This window comes from Seriola lalandi, unplaced genomic scaffold, assembly GCF_002814215.2.
Source record: "Seriola lalandi dorsalis isolate HSWRI2012SDOR001 ecotype SW California unplaced genomic scaffold, Sedor1 jcf7180002054981, whole genome shotgun sequence".
Taxonomy (NCBI): Eukaryota; Metazoa; Chordata; class Actinopteri; order Carangiformes; family Carangidae; genus Seriola; species Seriola lalandi.
In genome coordinates this window covers 1,186,513-1,198,876 of record NW_019525661.1, presented here as the reverse complement: position 1 = coordinate 1,198,876, position 12,364 = coordinate 1,186,513, and the positions used below count along the sequence as shown (strand labels likewise).

Here is a 12,364-nt window from a genome sequence, read left to right as displayed (position 1 = left end):
ATATATATATATATATGTGTGTGAGTCAGACATATCAGTTCTTCAATAAAACAAACTTCACAATAAACAAAACAAACAAAAAAGAAAAAAAATAATGGAATTAATACATAAATTGAATAAATAAAAGCAAATAAGACATATATAACTTAAGTGGCAGACTTCTTCAGACAAGCATTTCAGAATAGATATTAACTGCTGACATGGACATGACATATTTGTTACAAATTTAAGAGACTCAAAAATCTTTAATCACACATTGATGAACAAATTATTCATGTTGAAAATCTTTACTGATTTACATTGTATAATTTGTTGAGAACAAAATGACATAACTGTCAATGGAAACCAAAATCATTAACCCACTGAGGGCTGGATTCACAATCACACTGAATATCAAAGTGAAAAATTGAAATCACAGGCTGATCCAATTTGCATGAATTTCATCACGGCAATTCATAATGTGACTCAGTAGTGTGTATGGCCCCTGTATGCCTGTATACACTCCTGACAACGTCTGGGCATGCTCCTGATGAGTCGGTGGATGGTGTCCTGGGGGATCTCCCAGACCTGGATCAGGGCATCAGTGAAGTCCTGGACAGCCTGTGGCAGTACTTGGCAGTGTCGGATGCACTGATACATAACGTCCCATAGGTGCTCAATTGGATTTAGGTCAGGGGAACTTGAGGGCAAGTCAATGGCACCAATGCCTTCGTCATCCAGGAACTGCGACACACTGTGGCCACATGAGGCCTGGCGTTGTCCTGCACCAGGAGGAACCCAGGGCCCACTGCACTAGTGAAAGGTCTGACAATCGCTCGGAGGATTTCAGCCCGGTACTTAACAGCAGTCAGGGTACTGTTGGCTATGACATTGGAGGTCTGTGCCACCCTCCAAGGATATGCCTCCCCAGACCATCACCGCCAAACTGGTCATGATGTTACAGGCAACATAACATTCACCACGGCGTCTCCAGACTCTTTCACACCTGTCACATGTGCTCAGTGTGAACCTGCTCTCATCTGTGAAGAGAATGGGGCGCCGGTGGCAGATCTGCCAATTCTGATGTTCTCTGGTGAATGCCAATCAAGCTGCACGGTGCTGGGCTGTTAGCACAGGTCCCTCTAGAGGACTGTGTATGTGACTTAAAACTAGATAAAAGTTCATGTTGAGCTTCTGTCAGACAAGCACAACACTGATATGATAATAGAGGATATGACGTCAAATAGGGAAAACTGTTATATACTGACCGTGATGCAAAAGTATTTAGGAATAAAACAATGTCAAAGCCTATCAAGATCCATAAAGGATGCCATCAAGGATGCCCTTTATCATGATATTCTTTTACAATAGGTATAGAACCCCTGGCCATGGCTGTTCAATCCCATACAGAGATCTCTGGTGTACCTACAGGTCAAACAGATCACCATATTTCTTTGTATGCTGACGACGTCATTGTTTTCTTAGACACCCGGAAAAGTCCATTCCGACCTTGTTTGAAGTAATTAATACATTTGATGAATTCAGGCTAAAAAATGAACAATTCCAGATCTTCCATAATGTTGATAAACCCCAAAGAGAGTAATCTGCACACATCTGCAGTTTAAGGATGCAAATCATTTTACAGATTTGGGTGTAAACATATAAAACATGTAGTGAATTGAAATTATAATTCTATTATGGAATCAATCACTAGGTCAGTTATTGTACACCTCTACCAATCTGCTTATTTGGAAGGATTTGACATTTTGTGATAATTGCTGTGTGAAGTCTTAAGTAATGGCTAAAAAGTGTTTTGTGAGGTCATTGTAACCTTGACTTTTGACTTTAACCACCAAAATCTAATCAGTTCATCCTTCAGTCCAAGAGAACATTTGTACCAAATTTGAAGAAACGCCCCAAGGTGTAACAGAGATAGAGTTCATGAGAATGGGACGACTTAGGACTTACTCATATCTGGGTGTCCTGAGTCTTCTGAAGCTAAACTTAAGAGTTTGGAGAGAGGATTTACAGGAAGGCTTTTCATTTGAGGAGGAGGAGGAAGATGATGATGATGATGATGATGGGAAGATACTTGTAAAGGAGCTCCAACACAAACAACATATATTATATAAAACATCAAAAATAGCTGAATAAGTGTAACAGTAACATCCCAGATTGGTGTTTTCAAGGTGGACAACCCAAGGGAACATTTTCCACTGTGTTGGGATTCAGATGTAATAAGCTGAAGAAGTTTGGGGAAGAAGAAAAATATGATAGAAGAGGAGCCCACATTTTCTTATTAGGTTGTTTTCAGAAGAACATGATATAAGGAAGAAAGAGCAGAGCTTTGTAGATGTTTGTTACAGGGAAAACTGAGGATTATCATTTAAAAAAGTAAACAGGCCACTTATTGGTGTTTAAAGGAACTGTCTGCATGTATATCCTTAGAAAAAAATGAGCTGCTCTACTGAAGGAAAACAAGAGCAGTTTAAAAAATGTGCAAGTATTTTCTTAATTCTCATGAAAATGCAGACTTGGAAAGTTTAGTCTATTTAATTTTGGATTATTACAATGTTATTTTATTTCTAGAATATATATTGTATATGTTTGAACATTTATATAGTTTTGTTTTTGTTTGTTGAAAAATGAAGTGTTAAAAGAAAAACTTAAATGAGCTTATTTAACCGTCTCTCGACCAGGTGGTTCGTCACATCTACCGTGCCATCGCATCCAGACACCTCCCAGCAAAGAACATAAAGATGGTTCATCTGGACTCCCATCCTGATCTGCTCATCCCTGTCAACATGTCCGCCGACACAGTCTTTGACAAGGAGAAACTGTTCAGGTATGGAACATGCGGTTTATTACAACCCAGTTCATTTCATTCTCACTCTCATTCACTCTCTCTCTTTCATTCTCGGGTTGTAAAGACTCAGTTTGGGTGGGGTATAGGAGCATGTCATGAACGGATCTTCAGCTGACACTTTCATCATATCTCCCTGCAGTTTGTAGAATCCATATCCACTGAAAAACATTCCCTTAATGTCCATATCTATGTGGCTCTGTTTCTACAAACCACACAGGAACCTCAGGCTGCTTCACAATAAAAGCCTAATTATTACTCCTTCTACTGAAGAAATAGTCACTCAGAAACATATCTGTGTTATCAATAAGATATATGGTTTATATAGAGCAGCCACACCCATTGATTTTAATAGTTTTTGTCACATGTTGTTTTTCTTTGTCCTCGCTAATGATTTGGAGAATATGAACAAGAAGAATGATGTTGCCATGGAGTAGTTTAGTTTCCGGTGTGCCACAACTTGCGTCCCTGTCAGTGTACCCATGTATGAACAGGATGGATGTATTACTGTGACTGATGAGAACTTAACAATATGGTGATTGTCAGGCTACATCAGAAGGAACCTGAGGCTCCATATATAAGTGTTTTTCTCTGATTTCCAAGCAGGTTTCAGAAGGAGTAGGAGTCTTCATTGCAACAAAAAAAAAACCTTTATCACCTCCATGAGCTGTGTGTCACAGCTCCAGCTTTAGCTCCAGCTGCTGACTGTGTTGACAAACAGGCTGAATCAATGAGACAAAGTACAAAAACTAACTTCCTGTTGCTTTTAGAACCTTAGTCTGCACCTGGTCCCTTCACCTCATGCAGGATCTTTTCCTCATGTCTCTCCCTCAGCCACAGCTGGGGAGGTGCAGCTCACAGTTTGAAAATCCCTGATCCAAAATAACAGGGACAATGTTTCTGGGAAGTCAAGTTGCTGCTGAATTTTTAAAATGTAAATTTTCAGTGGTGCTTGCACCACTAACAAAATTTTCATTGTACTTGATTGAAGGCTGAGTTCATAAAGCCTGGACACATAAACCCCAAACCATGAAGACCTGATCCTTTAATTGGCTGCTATTTTCCTGTGTTTTTTATTTGAAGTGTTGATCACATTTCTGTCTGGAGCTCTAGTTGTATTTCCTGTTTTTTTTTTCAGTGAGTTGAGTATAGAAAACTGGATAATGCCCATGGTGTATGCTGGTCACGTGTCCTGTGTGGCGTGGCTGCATCCATACTGGGCCCAGCAGATCAAAGAGGGAGAACACAGGATGGCTGTGGGCAGAGACTCCTCCACCACCACCATCAGGTAGGAAACACTCCCAACATACTGAATCTCTTTGTTTAGCATTCATGGTGTGCCATAATCTCCACTAACTGTCCACCTGGTCTCCCTCTGTCTGACTCCGCCCTCTTCATCTGCAGGGTGACCAGTACAGACAATTACTTCCTCAGTGATGGTCTTTACGTTTGTGAAGAGCAGCTGGAGAACTCTAAACCTCTCAGGCTGAACGTGGTCAAAGTGAATCCTGTCAAACCAGGTCATTCATCACTCACAGGTATGTTTATTTTCCCTTTTATAAATCATATTCATTCAGCTTGGTTTCACTCTATGATTTCCCTCCGGTCATCTGTACGCACTGAGATAGTGTCGGCTGCTTTTCTGTGGCCTTGACACTTTCTTGTGTTCTGTGTGTGGAACTCACTGATGATACTTATATTCATATACACAGTGTACAGGATTGAAGTGAACTAACCTCTATTTCCATGTCGAAGCTTTTCTAAAACAGCGGGAGCTATTATTGCTCCAGTTTTCTTTTTCTAGTGGTTTTGCATTTATAAAAACAATGAAAAAATATTTGCATAAAGAAAATCTGCATTGTGCTTTTAAGTCACTCTGATCACAAAGACGATGTGTTGATTTGGTTGTGTAGAACTCTCTTTAGTGAATCCAGCCCTCTATGTCAAAGAGACGTGTTTTAAAATGACCTAGTTTGTGCCAAAGATGGGGGGGATTGCTCTCTGTTAGAATATAAAAAGCCAAACATGCTGATTTAATTTCTTACCTCATAAAATATTTGTAGTCTACTTCTCCTCTTTAAAGGATGGGTTCAGATTCTTTACTGTACTCACATGACGTGCATAGATTTGTTGTGTTCTGAGAAGGTGTAATAAAATACCTGATCAGGTTCTTCCATCCAAACTCCCTCCATTTCTGTGAGCTGGTGCACTTGCACTGGTACTTCCATATTGTCCATTCGCCTCTTCCTTCTCACATTTTGTCCTAATGTTTGAGGTTGAATGTGTTTCAAGATTTGACAGACCCTTATATATTCATGAAAAGAAAGAGTTTTTAAAAAAAGAAAAATCAGTCATGCATGCAGTCATACAGATTTTGCTCATTACTGATGTTACTCTAAATATGTCTTATTGTAATCCTGAACACACTGTACAGACACAGTTGTGTGTGTTTGCTCTGGAAAACCTGGACCACACATATCTGAAGAAAAGTTTTATTTCAGGAGAACAAGTCAAAGTTTAAAGGAATAAATGAATGAGGACGTCAGTCAGCCCTGCAGTCAAACTGGCTGCATGATTTGAGTTACTCAACAAGTAACCCAGAACAATAATTAAAAAGGTAGCACTTACACTGTATGCATTTTCACTTAAAGGATATGGTGGCCTTCCCTTGTTGTTACCTACAGATATAATATCATAATTATTATTTTTTTTTATTTTATATCCTTATTAAGTCTGAGTATTTGGGGGCCGTGGTTCAGGCAGTAGAGCAGGTTAGAGGTTCGATCCTCAGCTCCTTGTACCCAGGATGCCTGCCGTAAAAACCTTAGCCACATCAACTATACAAATGGTGTTCAACACCAACATTAATGACCAGAATTTAATTTTATTCTCTTTTATTTGTTGTTTTCTTGTTTTCTTCTGTCCTATTTCCTCTGATTTCTGTATCATATCTTCAGTTCTCTGATGAGGATGGACACACTTTCATCTCCCACAGTCTTATGCTGTTTCATCTGATTTCAGAGAAGAAGACAGAGGACGACACACGGAGGTGGTTTACCAAGAGACAGAGGACAGAGAGTAACAGAGCCGGGGAAGCCAGCTGCTCTGAGCCCCTCTCAACAGCCACTGACACACAGCAACCAGCAGAGGGCAGCAACGTCAACCACGAACAGTGGGGCAATGGGAAAGGCTCAGAGCCTGATGATGATGAAGATGAAGGATCAACTAACTATGTTGTTAAGGGAATATCTGCATTTCTAGTTGAGACAGAGCCGTACATCCTGGACATTGACTTGGATTTCTTCTCATGTAAGAATCCCTTCAAAGAATTATACACACAGGTACGTCCCTCCACACTGTCTTACACACCACACATAGCTTTAGCTTCTTTTTTTTTACCCATAATCCTGTATTGATTTAAATATCTACTAATGCAGAGAGTTGTTACGGCCACTTTATTTTTAAACATTTTCCAGTTATTGTCCTTGATGAGAACAACTTTGTAAAAATTTGTAAAACTACATCCTGGATAAATGTGCCAAATGTGTTAACATATAAAACCTTGTCCATCTACACGAGGTACTGACTGTAGCTGAGATGGAACATTAAAGGTGTTTCTCTCGAACTGACCTCAGCTCTGTGTCGTCTCTGTCTGTGTGAAGGAGGAGTACACTATCCTGAAGGAGCTCTACAGCTTCAGGGGACCCGGCCCTGATGCTCAGCAGGTCAGACTTTCAACAAAAGCTTACACAACAGTCAGTCCGCCTCCACCTACCACCGTCTTCTAAACACACACACACAGTAGGACTGTAAACACACAGTTGTGGTTGAAGAAAATTAAAGAAGAAAATAACGATAATACACAGACATATGTTGTGCACTCTCTGTCAACATATACTAATTACATATAAGTAATTATTTCCACACAAGTGAGTAAGAATGTAATTTTCAATTACCACGAGAACATAAACAGTAAGTGTTCTCTGTTATAGGTGGTGGTAGTACTACTAGGGGTAGTAATAGAAGTAGCAGTATATGATATACACTGTAGATATATGAATGCATGGGAACCTCTTTTATCATGACTGACTAATACAGCACTCTTTCATACATGCACAATAACATCAACACATAGAGACAGTGACACATTAAAGGAAGACCCTGGAGAATGAGTGGAGAAACAGAATGACAATACCCCAATGCCCCCATTCATAGTTCACAAGGGGTCACTGATGGTTTGTTGTGAATCACATGCTGTGACCTCCACACTCAGCCGGTCTCAACCAAAGTGAACACCTATGAGAGATTTTGGAGCTGTATGTGAGACAGCGCTCTCTGCCGCCATCATCTAAACAGATGAGGGAATATCTTTATGAAGATAGGAGTTCATCCTCCAGTAGAGTCCAGAGACTTGGAGAGTCCGTGCCAAGGAACAGTGAAGCTGTTGTGGATGTTGACTCAAAATCTTATGAAGACACTTCACGGCTGTCCACTGTCCACAGCTCTGAAGAAAAAGCTGTGTTCAGGGGAGGTTTTTGCGCCTGAGGGTCCTCAGGAAGAAGAGGTGTTGCTGGCCTTTCTTCACCAAGAGTGCGGAGTTTGCGCTTCAGATCAGGTCTTCCGATATTCGGACTCCCAGGCATTTGAAATTCTCAACCTGCTCGACTTGCTCGGTTTTTCCTTTGATTTGTCAACTTTTCCCCCATTAACACAACCAACTGAAAATCTGTACCAACTCATAACCTTTGTGTGTCACATCTTACTGTTAATGTAATGTTGTGTTGGTGTTGTATCGTTTATTGTATTTGGATATTTTGTTACACCAGTGTCTAATGTGTCTGCAGATTGCTGTATTTTCGGAGCCATACCACAACAACAGTACAGAAGACTTTTGAAGGAATCCTGTTCTGATTTGATAATGAACATTATGTGTGTGTGTGTGCGTGTGTGTGTGCGCGCAGGAGGAGCTCGATGAGTGTGTGGATCATCGTATACATCAGTTAGAGGATCTGGAAGCGGCATTTGCTGATCTTCTTGAAGACGATGGAGAAGAGACGGTGACACGCTGGTCTAGCAACCCTGGGTAAAGCGTCTGGTTCATTTCACTGTGACTGGACTGTGATTGTGTAACGAGTGAACAGATGGTGACAAATTCTCTGAATAAACTCTAAATAATGAGTGGAGAAACAGAATGACAATATCCCCATCCATAAGACAGGAAGGGTCACTGATGGTTTGAGTATGAAAATGATATGGATCACATGCTGTGGTCTTCACACTCACCAAATCTCAGCTGTCAGTTGAACACCTTTAGGAGATGTTGGACTGAAGCTCTCCAAGTATCATTGAAGCTGATCTGGTGACATGTTGTGGCCCAGCACCTGACTAACACACTTTATGGTGGTCTGTATATCACAACATGCTGCATTTTTGGGGATTTCATGTCAAATTGTATCAAATTTGCAACAAACACAACTTATCTTTGACGTTAATGTAACTCTTTATGGGTAACTGATTTTACACATCAAATCAGTTTAACCTGTCATTAAGACAAGTACTCAACCTGTGAAGACAGCTGACTAACACAGACCTGAGAACAGGTTTAACCAGTCAATCTATGTGGAGACACCTGTGTGACTGGATCATGTGTGTGTTGCCATGTTTACGTAATAATAGATGCTCAGTCATGCTCCATCATGATTGACAGCTGTAGAGTTCATAACTAATTTTTGCATGTCTAAAATTGTATTGATTGTTGGCTGAAAGCTTTTGGAATTCGGACACTTGGATATAAGCAGATGATAAATATGTGCAATATAAAGTAAACAAGCAGTGATTCGGACACGGTCAGTGTTTGTTATTTGACCTTGTTGTACATTTGTTTTCAGGATGGCTTCATTAGCACAGCTGGTTTGCAGTTTGAAGTCAAGAAACCCAAGCCCTGACTATGAGATGGTAAGAACAATGTTAATGCACCACTGCTACAACAACCACAACAACTTATTGTAATGATAGATATTATATTAGTATACAGTTACGCTGTGGTTATTATGCTATATTATGGTATAGCTACAGCTATAATCAATCTAGGAATGTTGGTGTCCTCCTTCTGTCCCATCTGTTCTCTCACAGGTCCACCAGGCAGGGCTAACCTGTGACTCTGTTGAGCTGCCTCACCACATCAGCACTGATGAGGAGATCGACAGACTCATCTCAGCTGTACAGCTGTTTCTGACGCCTCTGCCCAAACCCACACTGGTCACTATGTCAAGGTAACTAATACAGCCACACATTGTTAAAGATCTACAGCACAAAGAGCTGGAGACTTCTTGTGAAAAGTGAAGCAGTACAGAAAGAAAGGTTAAATGTGTTTGTTAATGTGTGTGGTTTCAGGTCCAGTCTGGATGAATACTGCCCAGTAGAGCAGGTGGACTCTGTCCAGAGCAGAGTACTGGCTGTACTGGAGGCCCTGTATGGACCACTGGACTTACACAAAGACTATGAAAACAGCAGCACTGAGACTCTGGACTGCCAACCACAGGCCTCTTAACAAACACACACATACACATGTCATGAGTGGATATATTGTTTGATAAAGACAACCAGATGAAAATGACACATCAGATGCTGCTGAAGTATATTTGATTTGTGTGTCCAGGAGGTCATGATTATGTCATGTATTAACATTTGAAGTGGCTGTAGAAGTTCTCCATCCTGGATTTAGTTTTTGCAGAATACAAATCAGATTACTGTGAAATTACAGGCTAAAAGATGAGTCTGGAATTTTGTTTTCCTTAGTTAACAAATCCCATGTGCAGACTAAAACCAACCCTCAATGTATCCTACTAACTTATTCCTCTGTGCCATAGGGCCCCATTGTTGTCCAAAAATATTAAACTATACAACACATCAATGAGGCACACTATTAAACTGGGTGACATGTTCCTTCAGTACCATGAACACACACTGTAGTTTATTTTGATTCAGTCCTCCACACACTGTCCTGCTGCAGGAAACACCAGCACCAACCATGTATTCATCTGCCACTGAAAACAGTCTCCAACAAATGCACTGTTTGCTAAAAACTAAAATGGCCAGCTGTTACAGGAACAGTTACTGAGCATTTTTAAAAGCCAGTTTAAAAGGGTTTACATGTTCAGTTGGTCTGCCACAGACAGCAGAGAAGTCTGAAAATATTGAGAGGAAAACAAAAATATGGACTCTTTCCACACCTATTCTTTAAGGCAGAATGCATCAACATGTGCTGAGGTAGTCGCCTTATTGTTGGTCAGTGATTTTCTTTTCCACTAGATGTACTGGTATGGCACCGGTACTGACGGTACTGTCCATGCAGTGTGGGTATTTACGTTTTTCTAAATACCTTTCTGTTGAGTTTTGGAAATTCAAAATGTTCTGTTTATAACAGTAGAATCTGTTGAACTCTGTATTAAAGTCTGTATTAAAGCTGCTTAGCTACAGTAACTATCCTGGTTTTCATTCTGCTAATGCAGGTCTAGTAGTTTCTTCCTGTTTTTAAGACCCTCACAGCATCTGGATTAGGTTTTTCTATGAAATTTAAGAGGACCCTCAAACTAAATAAAGAAAAAGTAATTTTAAATTAGATTACACATTTTATTCACATGACATACAGTATAATAACTCATTCCAATGAAGTAGCTGTTAATGGTTTTTCAAAGTTAAAAAAGTTTTGCTGTCATCAGTTTGAGGTATCACCTCCATCCCTGGCTGAAAAACTTTTTCCACACCACTGTCGTGAGTGAAATAATAGATACAGTGCCAGATGTTGAGAACCAGAAACAGGAACAAGGAACAGGTGTGAGGTATTCCCAGTCCAAATCAGCTTGGGCTACGTGCCTCTACCCATCGTCAGGGGTTGAGATGCTGAGTCCAATTCAGGGACCAGGTGTGAGGTTCTTCAAGGCCCAAGTAGCCAGGGCTGGGGGGCACAGAACCACAGCCAAGGATTGGTAACCAGAGCCTGGTATAGGGACCTGGTGTGAAGTCCTCGCAGACCCAAACAGCCAGGGCTGGTGACCTGGAGCCAGTGTCCGGGATTGGGAACAGAGATCATTTCAGGGATCAGGTATGCAGCCTTCCAATAACCAAGCAAGGGCTGTGGGCTTGAGCCAATGCCAGGGTTTGAGATGCAGTGCCGGGTTCAGGGACCAGGTGTGGGTCCCTCCGAAGCCCATGCAACCAAGGCTGGGGGTGTGGAGCCAATGCCAGGGTTGAAAACCAGAGTCTGTTTCAGTGACCCAAGCAGAAACCAAGCAGCCAGTGTTGGGGCCAGGAGTTGAGAATCAGAGCCCAGTATAGGGACCTTAGTGCTATAACTGTACAACATCAGCCTGTCTATACTTTAGCATTCAGCAGTACCTGTACAGCATCAGACAACAAACCCTGGCTGCTAAGGCATGGTCCTTAGTCTGGGCCAAGGGGCCAGTGTGAAGTTCTCCTGGGGCCATGGAGCCACAGCTGTCAGGTGAGACCAGAGCTCGGTTTAGGGACCTGATGTGAATTTTTTTGTAGTAAATTTTCACTAAAATATACTATGCATTATAAACATATTGAATGTTAAACTTATATATCCAATAAAATAGCAATATTCACAGATTTGTATGTGAACCGGCCTTTGCTGAAGTAAGTTTGTTATAGAATTGAACCTGGAGGGAATAAAGTTTTTTTTGTTTTAAATGGTCTGAAGGGCCCTGGGAACAATGTTGTTAGAGAGCAGCCGTGGAGGCCCAGGTTGGGGATAGACAGGGGATTTCTGGACACCTGTCACCCCTACTTTACCCTGGCAGGCCTGGTTTGGGGAAATTCCACGTGAGGCTGGACACCATTGTTCCCATGGCATTGATAGGTTTGCTTTAGAAAATAGGTGGAGAAGGAGGGATTACTTAAAAATATATGATGGTGCACAGGCACTCTGTCTTCAGTTCGGATCCAGATCCGGATCTGATCTCGCTTTTATTCTTGTGAAAGAGTAAATTGTATTGTATTGTTCTCTGACCATCTCCAGTGACTTTTATTTTGTCTTTTTGACTCCAGTAAAAGTGCAGCTTTGTTGAAAGTTAAGTGTTGGTGAAGAAGTCTAGACTTAGACATTGGCCCGGACCGGGACTTTTTTCTCCACAGCCAGGGCTGGTCACCTGGGGACAGTGCTAAAGTATAGACATGCACATGTATTACAGGTAATAATGAATGATATGTTATAGACAGTCAACTCTGAACAGTAACAGCACAAGAACGAAAAACTGTTTCTGCACCATCGTGAAGTGAGCAAAAAAAAAAAAGCCCCTCACATGGGCCCAAGGCTTCAATCCGTGGCTTTCTGGTTCTGGTCTTTTCACAACCCTTCCTCCTGTGTCAGGCCTTCCTTGGTCCTCCTCCATGTGTATCTCAAAAATAAGCACCCCTCCCTCTTTTTTTTTGCTAATTTCAGGGTGGTGACGAAACAGTTTCTTGCTCTCTCTCATTAGCGCTGTGACTGCACAACAT

General features: G+C 41.2%; 1 protein-coding gene across 1 annotated transcript in view; it reads left to right on the top strand.

Annotated features, from left to right (window-relative positions):
• The window catches only part of cunh5orf22 (chromosome unknown C5orf22 homolog), a 12,837-nt gene extending 2,517 nt beyond the window's left edge, over positions 1-10,320 (top strand). Inside the window, exons 2-10 of the mRNA XM_023398270.1 lie at positions 2,679-2,824; positions 3,981-4,130; positions 4,247-4,380; positions 5,864-6,183; positions 6,505-6,567; positions 7,804-7,925; positions 8,731-8,797; positions 8,975-9,114; positions 9,236-10,320. Coding sequence (XP_023254038.1) covers positions 2,679-2,824; positions 3,981-4,130; positions 4,247-4,380; positions 5,864-6,183; positions 6,505-6,567; positions 7,804-7,925; positions 8,731-8,797; positions 8,975-9,114; positions 9,236-9,392 — 1,299 coding nt within the window. The 3' untranslated portion in view covers positions 9,393-10,320. The remainder of the gene's footprint in view (positions 1-2,678; positions 2,825-3,980; positions 4,131-4,246; positions 4,381-5,863; positions 6,184-6,504; positions 6,568-7,803; positions 7,926-8,730; positions 8,798-8,974; positions 9,115-9,235) is intronic.
• Positions 10,321-12,364: the final 2,044 nt, after the last annotated feature.